Source organism: Pelodiscus sinensis, chromosome 16 (genome assembly GCF_052426305.1).
Source record: "Pelodiscus sinensis isolate ZL-2025 chromosome 16, ASM5242630v1, whole genome shotgun sequence".
NCBI classification, from domain to species: Eukaryota; Metazoa; Chordata; order Testudines; family Trionychidae; genus Pelodiscus; species Pelodiscus sinensis.
Genome location: NC_143067.1, coordinates 12,134,959 through 12,155,857, shown reverse-complemented (window position 1 = coordinate 12,155,857; position 20,899 = coordinate 12,134,959). Strand labels below are relative to the sequence as shown.

At 43.5% G+C, this 20,899-nt stretch overlaps 1 protein-coding gene across 1 annotated transcript in view; it reads right to left on the bottom strand.

Moving 5' to 3' along the window:
- Positions 1 to 20,899, bottom strand: part of TRPC7 (transient receptor potential cation channel subfamily C member 7) — a 156,797-nt gene that overhangs the window by 57,961 nt on the left and 77,937 nt on the right. Inside the window, 2 exon segments of the mRNA XM_089769627.1 lie at positions 5,857 to 6,073; positions 18,620 to 18,784. Of these exon segments, the coding sequence (XP_089625753.1) occupies positions 5,857 to 6,073; positions 18,620 to 18,784 (382 nt within the window).

Below are 20,899 nucleotides of genomic sequence, written 5' to 3'. Positions count from 1 at the left end.
TGCCAGTGGCTTGCTGGCTCATGGTTTGGGGCCACTGGGTTAGGGGTCCCAGCGGCCACTGCTGGCTCTGGGCTCTGGGCTGGCAGTCTTGGAGCTGGCACAGGCACTGTGGCCAGGGTCTACCCCTTTAATGGCTCCGGGGCTGGGGGAGAGGAGAGTAAGTTTTCCTGGTTGTGGCCACCAGGGCTCCCTGGGAAGGGCTGGAGGCCCCCTATTTCAAATTAAATGTCTACACGGCACTTAATTCGAAATAGCTATTTCAAATTTGGCATTACTCCTCGTAGAATGAGGTTTACCAGATTCGAATTAAGCTTTCCACTATTTCAAATTAATTTTGAAATAGCAGTTTGCATATATAGATGCTATTAAAGTTAATTTGAAATAACGGCTGTTATTTCGAATTAACTTTGCAGTGTAGACATAGCCAGAGAGATAAAGCAGTTCACCAGTTCTCCATGTAATCAGTCATTGAGGTACCGCTCTCATTCCTCTAAGATTTCTACCTAAGAGCAGGATAACTATTTTTACTATAATTAAATGGACACAAGTACCACAATGCTCACTCCCTCTTGATATATGAAACAATTTAAGATACCTTAGAATGATCATGTTAAAATAAGGCTGTCATTTGTAACAGCAATTTCTCCCAAGCATTTTGAAGGGTAGTGAGCCAGTGACACTAAATATAACTAAAACAGTGAAGTCGTAGAAACATGTCCCTCTAACTGAGTTTGTGGATAATATTATTACTAGAGCTAGTCAGAAAATATTTTTTCCCTGAGGGAAAATTTCAAAAAAAATATTTCCAGTGGAAAATTTTTGACATTTTATTTAAAAAAATCACTTGAATATATTCCAGTTATTGCCCACCAATAACTAGTATACTTTCAGCCAAAAAAAAAAAAAGATTTTGGGAAACAGAAAAAATATGTTGAAAACTACTGAATGCTGGTTTTACTCCTGGAATTTCAGGACTTGAGCTATTGATTCACTGATTAATGTTTTGACAGAAAATATTCAACCAGCCCTAATTATAATGGTGGGTACCCCCCCTTGAATGTGAACTAATTACTTAAGAAAATGTCTGAGTTATCTAAATAATTCCACCTCAGCATTTATAGTATCCAAGTTATTCCCCGTGGTAATTTTTAGCTGAAAACAGTGAGATAATCAAATCAAACAAGTTCTAAGGGTGCTTTAACTAGAATTTGTGTGCGTCAAGGAATGTTAATGCATGTGAACTATTATTTTAACTTTTTAAGAAAAAAATGACTAATTGCCATGAAACTGGGCTGTGGCAATCATGTAGTGCAATGTAGGAGAGAAATACATGTGTAGTATGGTAAATTACATAAGAGCCTGAGTGATCCCAAACCCACTGAAGACCAAACCTACTGACAGTGTTTTCTATTTACTTCAGTGGGCTTTGGCTCAAGTCTGCAGTGAAGTTGGGATGGTAACTTTCAATGCAGTGAAATGTATCCCCTTACTGACAATGCTGTGCTAAGCTACACATTGTCACTATGCAGTAGGTGGCTTGTTGGATCTATGGAGATGAGCTGCTAGAAAAGATGGTCACCATTACAGGTTCTTTATATACACGTTCCTCTACGTTTCCTCCCTCTCCCCACAAAAAACAGAGGATCCCAACCACAAATGGATCTGTTAAACAAAATAACAGGTGGAAATGGCATGTTACAGAAGCTAACAGAATGGTCGAATTAAAGACCTCCCTGCCGTGAGCAGAACCAGAGTAGTCAGAAAGTGCATGGTGTTAAAGGCAAGTAACTTAGTAAAGCTCTCTAAGGCTAATGTCTATACTGCAGAGCTATTTCGGGATACAGGAAGAATCCTGAAATAGCTATTCTGCGTCTTTTGAGCGCACCCGTTATTTTGAAATATCACAGGCACGCTATTCCAACATCCCTGTAAACCCCGTTCCATGAGAATTAAGGGAAATTTCAGAATAGCATTTTATTTCAATATTTGGTGCTGTCTACACAGTGCCAAATTACGAAATAAGCTATTTTGAAATTAAGTCAAAATAAGCTACCCAATTTGTGTAGCTCAAATTGCGCAGCTTATTTCGAACTAAGTCAGCAGTGTAGATGCACCCTAAATGCCATCATCAGAAAACTCTTAACAACAATTAGAGTGACCACTTTTGAACTGGCATAGTTTCCAACCACCTGCACTCTTTTAAGGACAATCATGTTACGAGGTTCAGGAAAAGAGTAATTTGGTTATAGCCTCATGTGTTCACTGAAACAATGTGAATGGAATGCAAGTGAACTGGTAGGTTCTCCCGCCAGAGAATGCAGGACACGCAGCTGCTGGAATGTGGGCGGTTGTTCTGAGAGACCAGAGATATAATCAGAAAATCTCATTATACTCAGAAGTCTACACAAAGAATCATCTTTCCTTCTCCCAGAAAACTGAAATAATTTGCTTTCAGTTAATATTTTCTTCTTCCTGCTGCAATAACTCAGATACCTGCAGTCTGTACAAAGAATGCTCTGGCCAAAACATAATCATCTACTCCTAAGTCTTTTAATATTGCTTTAAAAATAAATCATTCAGACATTATTCTGTCCAGTATGTCAGCTATTCTTTTGCTCTGTCCAATATCCTGTTGGTAATTTTGCTTACTGCAAAGCCAAGAACAATAAACTTGTGACCAGGTCAGAAAGCCAACAGATATAAAAGGCCTGATTCTGCTCTTACATGGGTGTAATTCCAACCACTTGCATGGGACTTGGGAGATATTTAGCCTCAATTTTTTGCTTCTTGCTCCAGAACAATATGTTGAGGAAAACAGCTACTCTGAAGCCAGAGTCGATAAAGGTAAGCCTATTGAGACTGGCAGTTCAGGGTAATGGAGCTTGCAAATGGTAAATAAGCAGTAAGCAAGGAGACCAATATCTTTTCCATTTGCAGGATTTCAAACAGCAAGGTAGACCTATCTGAAACTTTCCATCAGTTTAATTTATAACTCTACTTCAAGTCATGAAGTTTAAGGCCAGAAGGGACTATTGGGTCATTGAGCTTGACCTTTGGTGTGTCACAGGCCACCAAGAAGTTGCACATCCAAAATTAGACCTCAGTGTTATATGAGGGTACATCTACACTGCAATAAAACACCTGTGCGTGGCCTGCGGCAAAAGACTTGGGCTTTTGGGACCACCTAATAAGCTGGTCTGCTTCCAGTGCGGGCAGGAGGGCCACTTCCGCCGGGAGTGCCCTGTAATGGACTGTACTTTCGGAAGGGTGGTGACCTCGGAGGCCCAGAAGGCGAAAAACCTGCCGAGTAAGGTGATGGCCAGGGTAAAAGTGGGGGGCCGTATCGTGGAGGCACTGGTGGACTCCGGCTGCGGACAGACGATGGTACGGGCAGACCTGGTCGAAGGGGGAGCAGCTACGGGAGGGCCCATCTGGATGCAGTGTGTCCACGGGGACGTCCGCCCTTATCCGACGGCTTGGGTCCAGATAGAGGACGGACGGCATACAGAGACGTGGCGAGTGGCGTTAGCCCCAAACCTGGCGTACCCCGCCCTGCTGGGATACGACTGGCCGGGCCTGGGCCCCTTGCTCCAACAATGGGGGCAGGCCGTGACATCACCCGAGGACGACCCCGGGGAAAGGGTGCCGGAGGTGGCGCAGGGGGAAGAAGCCCAGGCCCCGACTATCGGGCACCCTACGGGAGGGGCTACGCCGGCCGGTACCGGAGAGGATACCCAGCTGTCTAATCTGGAGGTAGACGAAGGGGACTTCCTCCAGCTTCAGCGGGAAGACCCCTCGCTTCAGCGAGCCTGGGACCAAGCTACGGCCCCGGGTGAAGGGGACGGGCCTCAGGAGACCTATGGCCAGAATCCCCGATTTGAGGTACGCGGGGATCGATTATACCGTCGTGGTGGAGAATGTGGGCATCGGGCCCCCGAACGGAAGGGGGGCGCTAGCGGAGCAGGGGTGGCTCTTGGGCACGGATAAGGGTGGAGGTTTGTGGTCTTCTCTCTAAGGGGGCCGCCCAGATGGAGCCGGCAAAGGTGTTGGAGTGGGTGATGGAAAACCAGCGGCAGCAGCAGCACCAACAGACGCAGATCGTGCAACAGCTGGCGGCGCAGTTTCAAGAGCAACAACGGCAACTGGTTAGAGAGCTCACGGAACACCAACAGGCAGTAGGGGCCCGACGAGGGAGAGGGGAAGCCCCCTGGCCAGGGGAAGAAGACGCAGCGGGAGGGGTCCAGCCGCCCGTTCGTTTAGCTAAGTTAGGCCCAGCGGATGACGTGGAGGCCTTCCTCGTAACCTTTGAGCGAGTGGCCACGGCGGCAAGATGGCCGGAAGAACACTGGGCGACTATAGTAGCTCCCTACTTGTCCGGACCGGCCCAGATGGCATATCGGGGGTTGCCCGCGAGGGAGGCGCTCCACTACTATAAAGTGAAGGAGGCCATATTAGATCAGGTAGGGATAACCCCCGAAACGTACCGCCAGCGGTTCCGGCAAGAACGATACCGACCAGGAGACCGGCCCCGCGCAGTGGCCCATCGCCTGAAAGAGTCCGGGATGCGGTGGCTGGAACCCGAGCCCAAGACGGGAATGCAGGTGGCGGAGATTGTCATTTTGGAACAGTTTATACAGGTGCTCCCGGGGGAAGGACAGAGGTGGGTTCGGCGTCACCGGCCCTCCACGTTAGCTGAAGCAGTGACGTTGATGGAGGATTTTATGGCCGCAGAAGGAACGGAGGAGCGCGGGAAGAATCCGGTGAGTGGTCCGCCCGGGAGAGCGTCAATTGCAAGTAAGGGCCCCGCCGGGAGGGGAGAGCGAAGGCAGTTGGCGGAACCGGGGCCAGCCTGGGGACGGAAGTTAGCACCCGTGTGGCGGAACCCAGCAGAAGAGCCCAGGGCGGAGAAGAGGGGGCCCGCCCCCGAGGGAGACAACGGCCTGCATCCAATGCTAGAGGAAGACAATCCCTCCTTCTTCTACACCTCTCCCTTCCCAAAGTAGATCATTGCCAATTTGACGTTGGGGGAAAATTCCTTCCTAACCCCACGAATAGAGATCAGTTAGACCCTGAGCGTCAGAGCGAGAACCAGCCAGCTAAGCGCATGACAGTGGGAATGCTCAACCCCACCACACAGCACTGGCTCATCCTGTCCTGTGTCCCAGCTTCAGCTATGGCCACCTCTGACGCTTCAGAGGAAGGAGACAACCCTCAACCCCCGAAACAACTGCAAAGCAAAATAACCACTCCCCCGGACGTGTTGCCAAGCTCCTCTAAATGCTTGGCAACATTCATCAAAGTGGATCTGCATCACCCGTTCATCACTTCAGAGATTACCTATGTCTGTGCTCCACTCATCATTTGTTCGCTTAAACCATTTGATTGCCAGGCTCTTTGTTCGTTTGCTATGTTACCATTCCCCTCAGGAAACAGTTTGGTGTCATTTAGCAAAATTTAAATGAACTATAGAAATTAGTCTAAAAACCAATAGATAAACCTGTAGAGAACTAGCATTTTCCATTAACAAGTCTATTTCCCTGTGGGTTGAAAAAGATGTCGCAATTAAACAAGCAGGTGGGTTTTACCTGAGGCATTCAGCAGCACTAGTATAAAGTACGCATCTGCCAGATGCAGCTCTATAACCAAGACAGAGTTACCCCCTGACCTCATTGAAGTCAATGGTAATGTACCACTGATTTCATTCAGATCCACATTTATCTCTGAGTGGGTTGTTTGGGTTTTTTTTTTTTTTGGGGCAGAATCACCTTCAATTATTGGCAGAATCATCTTCAATTATTTCCTATCACACTATTGTGGGCTTCATAGGAGGATTAAAGAGGATGCAATTTTACTTACCTAAAACCCACTTCATGATTAGCAATTCTGTCCATGAGAATTGAGTAGTTTTTACTCGAAATATTTGTTTGGGATGATCCGTGATGGTCTCATTGGGAAGATTTTTTACTCCTTCAAACCGGTCGGAGGCATTCACTACTAACAGTCCAAGGAAGATTGTAAAAGAAACTGCATGTGCCACAAACTTCATGAAAGGGCTTCGTAGGATCCGTCCCAGCTGAAAACAAAATGTATACAAGACAACATGAAGGGATTAATTATTATTTATGATTATTAATTTTATTTTCTGAGTCTAGTTCCCATGTTTCTAGTGTTTCTCTCTGTAACAAATCAGAGTGTTTATTCTTTAGTAGTGTGTGAACAGATTTATTGGGCATAACCTTTCGTGAGGAAAAAAAAGCCCCGTGAACTGCATCTGACAAAATGGGATTTTGCCCATGAAAACTTATCTCCATATGAATCTGTTAGTCTTTAAGGTGCCACGAGGAGGGGGGGGAGAGCTTTTTTCCTCATTGTTTTTTCTTTGGAAGCTTGTTGAAAACTCCAGAATGGAGCTAATTTTCATGTATTAAAGTATATAGAAAATATTTTCTTTTGCAACTTCCAGATCACATGCAAAGAATTATGAATTAGGCTGTTCATTTTCTGTAGGTATTAGGATGTTACACTACTCTGTTACTACCCACAGATGTATGCATGATATCTAAATTGTCCAGTTCATTCTAAAACAGACCTGAACAAGGAAATGTATTTTATAATTTTTATGTGTATTTTTATATAAAGATGAAATAACAGTTGCATCTTAGAATATTATGAACCTAATTCTCTCCTTCACCACAGTCTAAATGGATATAAATCCGACCTTGCTTTCAGATAATAAATCTCTGTGATAGCTGATTAGGAGATCACTCACTAATTTGTCTGACAATGTTTTCTAGGAAAGATGTTATTTGATAACATTCTTTTCATATGCATCAGCATGATAATAATTAGAAAATATATTTATGACAGTTACAGAGTTTCTCAGTATACCCTTGTGTATTACTTTAATACAATAAGTGAAGAAGTGCTGTTAAGTAGTGATCTGAGCCAAGTTCTTTTCAGAGTAACTAAAATTGCTCTCATCCTTATTGAGAAACACTCTTACTTAGCTATCTAATTAGAAAACCCTTATCACTTTATGAATTTCCCCTGAATTAAGAATATATTACCTTTGAAAGAATATGTCAAAGCTAGTAGTATGATTATTTATTCTTGGACCAGTGCCATCATAAAGAGACACCAATTATACAAATGCTTTTTCTCCATATAGTAGGGATGAACGATTAGTCTCCAAACCTTCCTTTAAGAATCAAAACATTAGATACAAACACTGAAGGGATATAGGGAAGGTTTCTCTCCCTCCCTCATACAATTAATTCCTCAAGATAAAGCACTTCTCTAGTCTTTGGGTGCGTCTACACAGCACCCAAAACTCAAAATAAGCTATGCAATTTGTGCTACGCAAATTGTGTAGCTTATTTTGAGTCTATTTCGAAATAGCTTTTTTTGTCATTGGGTGCTGTCTACACAGTGCCGAATTTCTGAATAAAGCGCTATTTTGAATCATCATAGAATGAGGTTTACAGGGATGACGAAATAGCGCGTGTGCTATATTTCAAGCTAGCAGATGCATTCAAAAGATGTGGGGTGGCTATTTCGGGTATCCCGAAATCACTTTGCTGTGTAGACATATCCTTTGAAACAGGGTTTCAGTGGTTAAATCTACATTCTGCTTTAGTTCATTCCTTGTTTCTGTAGAGTCTTTATATCCAGTCAATATGAAACAGTAAATATTTTAAAACCCAGAAAACTATGCTGGGATTCATTAGCTTTAGCAAAATTTGGACAATATAGTTTCTTTTATATCTTTCTCATCTCTGACTTTCTAAAATACATAACTTTTAAAAAAGATTGCCAAAGCTAGTAAACTCACTGAAAAATTCAGGTCATGTCAAATTCCTGGAAGAGTTTTCCTAATGTGGGAATAGAAAAACAAGATCCTTATCTCATCCCTAATGCAGCAGTGCACTAAGTCCCATTGAGGTCACTTAGAAATGCTTTAGGTTAAATATTGGCTTAATGGTTTGCCATATTGAGTTCTGAGTTGCCATGGCAAATGATAGCTTTGTCTAAGCTGGGAGATCTTGCAAAAAAGTGTCCCACCATTGCTGCTACTGATTCAGCTCCCCCATAGCCAGAAACAGTGGATGAAGACATGTTTATGAAGGTTTAGAACTGATACAATGCATTCAAAGATGGTGACTGCATGAAACCCTTCTATACTTGCACTCCCACCATCTTGCTACCACTGACAGCTAATCTCCACTTACGGGGAGAGTGATGCTGCGAAGATCAAGCTTTCAAGGCTCAATGTAGTGGGTCTAGTAAGGATCCACTAAATTGACTGCTGATGATGCCCCCATCGATTCTGATACTCCACCAAGCCATGAGGAGTAAGGGAAGTCCATGGGAAAGTTTCTCACATGAATCTCCCACAATGGGGACGCTGCAGACATTTGACCTAAGCAAATGTAGTTGGAGTGGCATATCTTAGGTCAATTTTCTCTCCAAGGGTAGACCTGACCAGAGAGAACTGAATTGCTGATAGGAAAGGCCGAAGATCTTGGAAAAATGTCTCAGAGTAGATACAGCCTCGGGAGCTGATTGTAAAACTCACGTGACCAGCTCTAATTCATAAATAAAGTACATTCATCTTTATCATGTGAATAAAGGTTTGCATTATATATTGGAATATGTGCTGGTATCCCCTCTGAAGAAATCTCCATGGTTTTTGATCCCTTTATGAATAAATGTAGTAAAAATGGTTTGAGTTGGTTTCCATTTGCATTTCAGCATTCATTTTGGTTCAGAGAGCTGATACTGAAACTGATCAGTGCTAAAGGTCTCTCTGCCTGTTTGCAACAGATGGGGCAAGAAAATCTCCAGGTGTGGATCTTTCTTGCCTGAGTTCTGTGTTTAAATGTTAAACTTCATTGAGTTTAAAACTAGATAAGGTAGAAACCTTGCTCCAAACCATGAAACAAAATAGAAAACGTTTGTTCTGAGGTTTCAAACAAGAAAAGTATCATGGAGACTCCCTTGTGATTCATTTTTCATCTACTTCACTTCACAGCAATGAACGCCGGAGGGAACCTCACTCTGCAATAGCTCGGGGAAGAGAAGCGTATACGGAATGCACTTTAGGAGGGTTTATGTGTTTCATTCTTGACCTTTCTTGCTGTTCTGCAATTTCTCTTCCACTTGATTTTACATTGAAAAAAATAGGAAATAAAGTAAGATGAGATACATAACCCACTGGAGCATTGAAGTGTGGTTCCGTAGAGACTTCCTTGAGGGCTGACACGCTGCTTTTCTACAAGCAACATTTTGGGAAAAATTTCAATGGGAGTCTGGTGAGTGAAATCATATGTGAGTGTATAACCCAAGCATGGCTTCAAGTCAGGAAAGATTTAAGTTCCTGGTTAAATGCTCTCTCTTTTTTTAGGACAGTTTGTAAACACACACAAAAAATTAAGCTTGTGCTTAGCTACTGTGCTACATAGGGATACTGCCTGGAATCAAAGCTTCATGTCCAGGAGAGTATGCAGGTGAATACATGCCTAAAATTTGGGGTGAGTAGATCGATCTGACAAGCTAGGAGCTGGCAGAAATCCTGGGGAGACAGATCTTTCTATCCATAGGAAATGTTTTTAAAATTCCCTACCACTTCTCATATTGTTTCAGTTCCACCACTTAGGGTACATCTACGCTCTGCGGAAGATCGTCACTGCTACAGTCAATCTTCTGGGGTTCGATTTAGCGGGTCTATATAGGCCCGCTAGATCGAACTAAAAGGGTGTCCCCATCGGCGCCAGTACTCCTGCTCCTCATGAGGAGTAAGGGAAACCAATGAGAGCATTTGTTCCCATTGGCCACCAACTGTGTGGATCATTCAGAAACATGGTGTGAGATGCATCAATGCCAGTTCTGTAATTTACATAGCTGGACTTGTGTATCTTATTTTGACCTTCCCATGTAGGATAAACCAGGCCTAAGAGCCCTTGTGTAGACAGTGCACCTGCCACCAATACCATTTGAAGCTCAGCATTGGTCTATAGTTGCACACTGGGGCTACATCTAGACTACAAGCCTCTTTCAAAAGAGAGCGTCTAGACTGCAACCACTTCTTTCAAAAAAGCGAGCCACTTTTTCAAAAGAGAGCACCCAGGCAGTCTGGATGCTCTCTTTCAAAAAAGCCCTGTTTGCATTCAAGAACTCCTTTTTTCAAAAGAGCACTTTCGAAAAAAGGCGTTTTTCCTCGTAAAACAAGGGTGTCCACAGTCGAAAAAACCACCGTGTTATTTCGATTTAATTTCGAAAGAACGCGGTGGCAATCTAGACGCAGGGGAAATTTTTTCTAAAAAAGGCCACTTAAAAAAAACAAAACCTTGTAGTCTAGACACACCCAAAGACTGTCACATTGGAAGTCCTTGGGTGAACAAAGTTTTTAACACCATTGCTGATGTTAGTAGTAGGGGGGAAATTTTGAAAATTGCTGTTAGTAAGGAGAGGGCCACTGGACAACACTCCTGATCCATACCTGGCATAGAATATAATTTTCCACACAAACATCAATCAGTCCAAGACAATGTCAAATGAGAAAGGCCTGAAGGCAGCTGTGGGCATATTGAACACTGCCTAGAACTTCTTAAGAAACTCATTTTTAATTTATATGTGCCCAGTTCTATTCTGAATTAAAAGGGGAAGAGAGAGGGAGAGCTTCAATGGAGCATAAATTGCCTCTGAATTATTAGGTGCTCCCTTCTGCCAATGTACCATTAGAAAAACTTATCTATTGCATTACTGAAGGAAGCTTCGTGGTTTCTTTTCTTGACGTGCACACACGCACACACACTTTTAAAAGCCGCAATCTAGTTAAATTCTGGGTGCATAACCTACTTGTTTGTACTATTGTCCTCATTATCTTATTAATTCAAAACATCGCTTTTCATCAAACAGGAATGCAATGAAGTATTTGATTGTCACCGGCAAAGAGGACAGCAACAATCACAGAATGCAAATAGCAAAGCGTCCTTTCGAAAGAATGGCTTGTTTCAGGACTGCACATTGGTTATGTATATTTGGAAAAGAAAGAAAGCTAGGAGACATAGCAAAGAGAACACAAATACAGAAAAGACAATATCAGATAAAAAGAAGGGAAATGGAAGGTTGTGACATAAGAAATAATGGAGTCAGAGAGGAGGGGAACAATGTAAAGAAAGACATTGCTGTTGGCAGGCCACTTACTGGGGACAGAGGGCAAAAGAGGAAATTGCCCAGGGTGCCAGGAGATTTAAAGGGGCTACAGGTCCCCTGCCACCATTGGCAGCACAGCAAGACTAAGGCAGACTTCCTATGCGCCCTCACTCTGTGTTGCTCCTGGAAGTGGTCGGCATGATCCTGTAGCCTCTGAGGGGGCGGAGGGTCTCTGCGTGCTGCCCCGGCCCTGAGTGCAAACACCAGAGCTCCCATTGGCTGGGAACTACAGTCAATGGGAGCTACATGAGCAGTGCCTGAAAGCAGCAGTGTGTAGAGACACCCTGCCCTCTCCCCAGGAGCCACCGCCAGACAAGTGTGCCGGGCCCTTTTGTGAGCTGCACAAGGTAAGCACTGCCTCTCTCACCCCTTCCCACACTCCAGCCCCCTGCTCCAACTCAGAGCCCCACGTGCAAATTCTCCCCAGAGCTTGAGTCCCGTACCCCTTCTCACGGACCCCAATTCCTGCCCAGAATGCCCAACGAGAGCCTATACCCCACACCCAAACTCCAGCAGAGCCCACGTCCCTAACCCCTGCCTCGAGCCTACACTCTACACCCAAAGTCCAGCCCATATCCTTAATCCTGGCCTAGAGCCTGCACCCCACACCCAAAGTCCAGCCCATATCCTTAACCCCTGCCTAGAGCCTGCACCCCACACCCAAACTCCTTCCCAGAACCTGCAGCTCAACCCTTGCCCAAAGCCCAAGCCCTACCTCTTCCCCAGAGCTTGCACCCTACCCTCCTCCCAGAGCCCTCACTATGCAGCCAGCAGCTTGTTGAGCATCAGCCAGTGCAGGTGCAGCACTGTGCTAATGTCAGGCAGGTGGCGTTTGCGCAGGCGCAGCTCTGATTGTTTTGCCCAGGGTCCCAGTATTGCTGTTGGCAGGCCTGGCTGTAGGAAAAGCACAGACTGTTTTTTAAAAAAAGACGAAGAATGTTTTTAAAGAGGTAGGTGAGCATAGCAGGTGTAAAGAGGTAACTGGAAGAAAAGGTTGGGGGTAGACACTCAGCTAGTATGAATTAACATAGTTCCATTGCTGGAGCAATGACAGAGCTAGACCAGTTGAGCGTCTGGTCCTTGATTTGCAGTGCACAAATGTGTGAAAGCCACATGGCAATTTGTGCATGGAGAGAACTTACAAATTAGAGGGAGAGTACCACGCAAAAATGTTTGATACTAATTTGGGTCGCCTGGAAAATGTAGCAGTGCTATTTCTTCAAGATCCACCCCACAACTCACGGTCTACTTGCATGGGACACCCTAATTAGGTACCACTACCAGTGGATTGGACACAGCTTCAGAATTCAGTCTTCCCTCTTATCCTCTTCTTCCTTTGACTAGCAGGGAAATAGCTAATAATGTTGCCCCAGGAATTATCATTAGGGTTAAGAATCAACACCTCATCTAGATGCATGGATCAGTTCACATCTCTCAGAGAAAATGTTCCAACATTGGTTTACATGCCTTCCTAACCATAAAGCAGGGGTGGGGAACCTAAGGCCCGGGGGCCAAATGTGGCCCTCCGATTTGCCTGGATCCGGCCCCTAAGGCTCAGAGCTCCCCCACAGCACTGGGGAGCCCCTGGGGCTGCAACACACAATCTACTAGCCTGGGCCCCACTAAGCTCTGGTGTGGAAGTAAAATGTGGGAGTGTCTTTCTCCTCCTCAGTTGGGAACCATGTCAATGAGGAGTTGGGTTTTTGTTTTGAGTTTTATTTATTTATTTATTTTGCTTCTCACTTGTGTGTGGCCTCTCACTGATTTTTCTGTGGCGCAGCAGTCCCTGCCATAAAGGTTCCCCATGCCTGCCATAAATGCTAGAGACTTACATTGTTTTGTGAAGTTTAGATTCCACAGCACACTGTGGCAGTCTGCAAAGTATTAGTCCGCCTTGACATGGATTTGTGCGGGGATAATGGTTTGGCCAGTTAACATAACATACTGGAGAGGAATATTCTCTGCAAAATGTGGAATAAAGTCAATTATCTGTTCCCCTTGAGAGGTAAATGCAGAAGAAAAAACCCCTAAGGGACCCTATTGCTTTTAGTGCCAACTGATCTGGATAGCTGAGTGCTAGAGAAGTTTTAAGAGTGAAACCGACATTTTTTGCTTCTACTATGTGGCATGTATCTTCCATCATGGATAATCACCATGGCAAAGAAGTAGGGCTACGTCTAGACTGCAAGCCTCTTTCGAAAGGGGTTTGCGAAAGGGTCTTTCAAAAGATACTTTTGAAAAAGAGCATCTACACTACAATCAGTACTTTCGAAAAAGCAAGCTGCTTTTTCGAAAGAGAGCACCCAGGCAGTCTGGGTGCTCTCTTTTGAAAAAGCACGGTGTGCATTACATAGCACCTTTTTTCGAAAGAGCACTTTCGAAAGAGCACTTTCAAAAAAAGGTGTTCTTCCTCATAAGATGAGGTTGTCCGTGTCGAAAAAACTGCCATTTTCTTTCAATTTACTTTTGAAAGAATATGGCAGCAGTCAAGACACAGGGGAAGTTTTTTTTTTTTTTTTTTTAAAGGCCACTTTTTTTCGAAAAAACTCTAATCTAGACACACCCTAGATGAGGAGCAAGAGAGTTAAAGGCAAGTTCTGTGCTTAAATGCAAGTTCCGTTACACTAGCAGCAGAGTTGCTCTGATTTACCCTGGAGTGTGAAATTTGGCTCCAACTAAAGACACCAAAGCTTTGGCAGATGCACCACAGTTTTTAAAATGTATTAGAAGCTATCCTCAATGTTTGTCAGGACTAACTCTTGTAGTCAGCACCCCATGATGTTTCATAATGGAACAACTTATTATTGGTGTAATAAGAACAACCAACATTCACACTTGGGAGGCAATGGGGGAATGGAATCCCATTTTACTTATTTAATATGATTTTAATGAAAAATTATGTGGGCAGTTAAAGCCACAACAAGCAAACTCTCTCCTTTTTGTCAGCACAATGGAAGAAAAGGAGGAATGGAAACAGCAGCACAAAGACTAATTTCACTGAGTTCTAGTTCAAGACAAACATTCAAAGAAGTGGGTTCTGCCCACAAAAGCTCATGACCATCTACATTTTTTGTTAGTCTCTATGGTGCTATAAGACTATTGGTTGTTTTTTTAAGTTTTTCCAGTTACAGACTAACACGGCTACCCCTCTGAAACTATTCTAAGAGCCACCGAGTCCTGTCACCCTGCAGAAGAGAGCTCTCAGTGAGCCAATATTGGGGACCATCAGGCAGGTTCTAAAAGCAAGACCGAGTGACTACATACTCAGCTGCTTTATGATGGGATGCATGAGAGTTTATACACGGAGATGGGGAACTCAAGAAAATGGGTTCTTCTCAACTGTGCTGCACTTCTGGTCCAGTTTCCCAAAGGAGAGGGAGAATTTTTTGGGCCAATGAGCTCCTCCCTGTGGTTGGCAGAGCGGTTCTGGAACCATAAGGCAGCTTGGGTCCCCTTTGTGTCAGTCATTCCCAGACTTCATCCCTGTTTCTAAGTTCGATTCTCTGCCATAGAAAAGTGCTATAATTTGAAGGACCCAATTTGCATAACTTTGACACTGCTTGTGCAGCTCTTTAACAAGGTGATGAAAAAAGTGCTAGAAAGACTGGATATTATTGGGAACTGAACGCCTCATAAAAATGACTCTTAAACCCTTCCATCTCCTTATTCCAGCTTCCCCAGGGCTGGAGCTGGCATCAGCTGAAGGTAGAGAGGTAGGCCGGGCAAAATATGGCCCACAAGCTGAATCCAGCCTGCCTCGCCACCGGATTCAGCCCACAGATGCTGTGAGCTTCCCTGCTTGTCCCGCAGCTCAACCCGCCACTCACAAAAGTGGCTGAGGGGCTGTTTCTCTTTAAAAACTGTAAGGGGGGAAGGCTTCAGGCATAACTCCTGCCCCCAGCACAATCCCATCCACTGGCTTTTGGCCAGAAACTGGCCAATGGGAGCTGCCTGTTTGAATAACAGGCAGCCATGAAGCACTAGCTCCCTCCCCTCCAGCTCAGTTATTCACACAAGCACATGGCTGGTCAGCCTATACAGATGTGGGGCAGGCCGGCTGGCTGAGAAACTTTTTAAGCTCTTCAAGCCTTAGCTCTGCAGGCAGGCAGTCTGGTTGGGCTGCTGGCTGGTAAGTCTCCTGACCAGAGCCTGCCTTTGGCACCCTAGCCCCTCCTTTCCCCAACCCTCTGTCCCCCCACTCAACATAACCCAAATCCCCTGCCTAGACCACAATCTCTCTTTACCCTACGTTACAAACCAAACTCCTGCACCCTTGTCCCCTCCCCTAGGTCACAGACCGAACCCCTGCACTCCAGTCTCCTGCTCTAGGTCACAACTGCCTCCTTTACCCAAACTCCCTCTCAGAAACCACTCTCCCTCCTGCACCCCAATCCTTTACCCCAACTTCCCTTCTGTGCCTGACATCTATCCCAGACCCCACAGCTCTTCCATTAATATAATGGAAGAATGCGGCCCTCAACCACTTTACAAAATTTTGGAGTGCCCCCCCCCCCCAGGATAAGGCATCAGCTGAAGGTAAGGAGTTTGGGTGGTCCCAATGACATAATGGATAAGACATCAACGTCTGGAGCATGGATTGAGGGTTAAACATTTGTCATTGTCCTATGCAATGAGGTGTAACAGTTAACTCGAACTAAGGACTTAGTTCGAGTTAACGTTTGACTGCCGCGTGTAGCCGCGGGCAGTTAGTTCGGACTAGGGGTATTTAAAAATGGCACCCGGGCGGGAAGATGCAAATAAAGCCCGGGATATTGTAATCCCGGGCTTCATTTGCAACTTCGAATGCCTACATTAGCCACCCTAGATCGAACTAGGGGGCTAGTGTAGACATACCCTCAGATATTAGCTTTGTTGGTTTCCCCTATTTATGTTAAATAAATCTGCCCGTGCAAACTGTAATTTTGAAAAAATGCTATAGATTTTAAATCATGGCTTCCGTCTATTTCCATTTTAAAATTTGATTTTTAAATCTCTATTTCAGTTTACTTCCATTTTTAGAAGTTTTATTTAAAATATCTTCATATTTCTAGTTTGATTGCTTTTTTAGAAGTGATCAATGTTTAATTTTAAGTCACAACATGCTGCTTACTGTGATACTCAACAAATACAAAGTCAGGCCCCAAAATCATGAAGACTTTTGTATATGCTTAACTTTAGGCATAGGAATACTCCCTTTGAATTCAGTGGGTTTACACAGTTGTATAAAATCAATCATATGCTGAAGTCTTTGCTGGATCTGGGCCTAATATAATACAGATTATATGATAATTCCCCAATTACTCATTTGCTCCTAATTTTTGTATTAATTTGTTCAATATTCAGAAAAGCTGTTGTACAAATTAATGTTTTAACAGGAGGTTGATTTAATGGATACCAGCCAGACGCAATAGGAGTTGAATACGTTGATGAAAAAGAGTTCACCTTGTTAATTAGCTTGAGAAATAGAAACTAGTCACTGTTTTTTTCGAAGGATGTTCAAAATTAAACAGCTCTTATCTATTCTAGAAGCTCTACATTTTCTAGAAGATTGGCCTTTTGAAAATAAGAGTCTTCTTAATGCTCATCAGTGGACCTGTAATCTTTTGAATTTGGCAAACATAGAAAAAATTTCTTACAGGCATTTAAAGTAAATGAGACAAAATGTTTTGAGGACTGAATCAGCTAGCTATCACTTCTATTATTTTTAAACGGTTTGACAAGCCCTCTCCTGGAGATACAGTGGATGATGTGGCCAACTGTTGTTCATTAAATACGTTGTTCTTCCCCTCACCAAAAGTAGTGAAAAAAGCTATTTATTGCTCAGTCATATACACATTTATTTTCCCTTATCTGAGAATTTTCTCTCAGGATAAAAGTGCCATCACAGAACTGGTATTGCAGGCAATTGTTCAAATTTAATGGCTGACTCAGGTACCCTCCCTCTCTAGGGGTGTGTCCAGACTCCATGCCTCCGTCGACGGAGGCATGTAGATTAGCCAGATCGGAAGAGGGAAATGAAGCCGCGATTAAAATAATCGCGGCTTCATTTAAATTTTAAATGGCTGCCCCGATCTGCCGATCAGCTGTTTGTCGGCAGATCGGGAGAGTCTGGACGCGATGCCCCGACAAAGAAGCCTTTCTTCATCGACACAGGTAAGCCTCGTGAAACCAGGTTTACCTGTGTCGATGAAGAAAGGCTTCTTTGTCGGGGCATCGCGTCCAGACTCTCCCGATCTGCCGACAAACAGCTGATCGGCAGATCGGGGCAGCCATTTAAATTTAAATGAAGCCGCGATTATTTTAATCGCGGCTTCATTTCCCTCTTCCGATCTGGCTAATCTACATGCCTCCGTCGACGGAGGCATGGAGTCTGGACACAGCCTAGGGCAGCTTAGGGCAGCATGTGATACTGTCCATCTCTGGATTTCCATAAAAATTGCTCTGTATCTATCAATGTTTCTTAACCTCCCCATACCCAATTTTGAGACTGGTCCATATTATGCTAAGTGGTACTATGATTTAATCTACTCTTCTACTTGATGTTCAACAATCCACCTACAGTTGTCATGGCCTGCTAATTCATTTTTATGATGTCCCATGATACTACTAACTCAAAAAGATAATGGGAGAAAGAAATAGTCCAGGTCTACACTAGATCCAGAAACTTGGCTTAAGGTACATAACTCCAGCTACATAAAATATGTAGCTGGAGTCAGCTTAGCTTATGCTGAGCTTGGCGCCATCCCCACAGTAGAAGGCCAATGTAAGCAAATGCTCCTATGAGCTTCTCTTACTCCTTTCAGAAGCAGGAATACTGACTGCTGGTAGGGGCACCCTCTGCGTTCAATTTAGCGAGTCTTAACCAGACTCACTAAATCAATTTCTGGAAGATCGATCATGGCAGCATCAATCTTCCATGGACTGAAGACAAGGCCATAGTTTGTTTGTTTAAAGGAAAACACATAAACAAACCCTGGAAGATCAGAGGAAGGATAGAAAAACAGATTTAAAAAACTGAGAGAAACAGGAAAATATGTTAGGATAACCAAAAAGGCAAGAAACTCCCCTCCCTCCCCCCAAGTTATTTACCCTTTCTGCTCTTTTTTTCTGCTCCTTCTGTATCATCTTCAAATTCTTTCACCTGTTCCCACTTTTTCCCATTTCCATTCTTTCCTTCTTGCATCTTTCCTCAGATTTTCCATTTCCTCCATCCCTATCTTTATTACGTTTGAAGATTAATTTCAAAACATTCTCACTTGGTACATTTGCACTAAGCTTCTTCTCACCCATGGCAAATCTCAGAGGGCAGCATTGTTTGCGATGTTAGTTTAGGAAGACTTTTAACATCATGCCAAATGCTAAATATAAATAACCATAAACAACATGCACCTTAACCAGTCTGTACCTTGCTGCAGGGAGCAATCCAGTATGCTATGGCGAGGAAAGGAAGGCCTACCGAAACTCCAAAAACAGCCAAGAATTTCACAGCTATAGACTGCTGACGTAAGCCTGAGAGATTTTCATACCACATGGTGAGCAGTTGCTGCTGACAGTTCGGATGAGCGACAAACTGTAAATAAAATAAAATAAAAACAATAACACATTTTTTGAAGCATTTCCGGAGAGCATGAGATTTCAGAAAGCAAACTGCTGTGCCCCAAACATAGACTGCAGCATGGAGATAGACAGCAGGTTGTAGTAGGTTCTGCAGCCCACCAGAGCCAAGCACACTTCATTTTTTGTAATCAGACAAAGCTCATAGTATAATCGTTTAGAAAACTGCAAATCAGTCTCTCTAAATATGTGCTCATTGGCAACATTTGTTCACCCATCATCTTCAGTTTCTCTGGAAGGAAGAGACATTGCTACACTCGATCAGACCAATGCCCCGTTAATCTAGGATCCTGTCTCGGACAGTGGCCAGTGCCAAAAGAGAGCTAATGGTAAGTGTCAAATTTCAGAAGGGTAGCCATGTAAGTCTGTTTCCATAAAAACAATGAGGAGTTCTTTGGCACCTTAAGGCTAAAATTCATTTGGAGATGGGATCATCAGCTTTCGTGGGCACAACCCACTTCTTCACATGAATAAACAACCAACATTGACATTGGGGAGGTAGTGGGGGAATGGAGTCCCATTTTACTTATTTAATATGATTTTAATAAAAAAATTATGTGAGCAGCTAACGCCATAACAAGCAAACTCTCTCCTTTTTGTCAGCACAATGGAAGAAAAGGAGGAATGGAATCTGCAACAAAAATAAAGACGCATTTCACTGAGTTCTAGTTCAAGACCGACATTCTAAGAAGTAGTGGGTTGTGCCCACCAAAGTTCACGATACCTTATACATGTTTTTTTTTCTTTAAAGGGCTGCAAGACTATTCATTGTTTTTTAAGTTTTTCCAGTTACACACTAACTCGGCTACCCCTCTGAAATCTGTTTGGGTATATGCTTTTGTGGGCCTGAACTCTCTTCACCAGAGGCATGAAGTAGAAACATCAGTTTAGCAGAGATATATCCACATGCAAAGATGGGAGTGTTACATGACTATGCAGAAGAGTTTGAAGCTCCTTGGAGGACTGCAACTTTAGCACAGCTCTGTGGACACTGATCCCTTCTTCTGTAACACCCTTATCACCCACACCATTAATGTTAACTTGCTTCATTTACATTGACTACCTGAGACAGCGGTTCCCAACCGCTCATCCGTAGACCAGTGTCGGGCCACCAACTGCTGGCTGCCGGGCCATGGTAGCTGCCAGAGCTGAAGCCGGCTGTTTGCAGTGGCTCTGAGAGCCGGTGCACACCCCTGCCTCCTGAGCTTCTGCACAGCAGCCAGCTTCAGCTCCAGCAGCCACCAAGTGGCAGGTGACTACCAAAGCTGAAGCTGGCTATTTGCGGCAGTTCTGGGGGTTGGGGCACATTCAGTGAACCAGCAACATTTCATTTGCATATTTGCATATTCATTATTTGCTAATGAATACACAGATTTGCAAATAAAATGTTACCAAAAGTCCACCAAAAGTTTGTGAAAGTGTTTGCCGGTCTGCGGTATAAAAAAGGTTGGGAACCAGTGGCCTAAGAGAGCCAACACTAAGTATTTTTCTTTTTTTCCCCCATTTGCATGGTTCTATTGCTTCAAAATACTACAAAATGTTAGGCTGCTCCTTGTAATTAGCAAGTGTAAATGCTTTCCCTGATTTTTTTTTTAATAAATGGAAGCTCATTACTCACTGATGTGCAAAAAAGTAAATGAGATACAAAATGCATAAGACTGTTCACCTGTACGCAGCACATATTTCTCATGCCAGAGTTGAGATTCTTCATCATTTTTTCTTTGCCACTGAAAAGAAAATGCTAGTTTCAAACAATTCAAAACTAGTTTCCTTTTGGAAGAATTACTGCATGATTGGGTCACAGAATCATTTTATTATAGAAGAATAAACTTTTTTAGTTCCCATCTTTCCACAGGGTGATTCAATCTACAAAATGTATAATGTGACAACTTTTTAATTATGTTTTATCATGATTAAAGATAAGGATAATTAAAAAAGGAGATAGAAGGAAACATATTATTTTAGTTAATTGTGTTTTCAGGAAGGAGTAGTTCGTTTATGGGTTTTGAAAGGTATTGAATAAGATAAGATTAAAAATATTGAATATTTCTCCAGTTTCTCCAAAATTGGA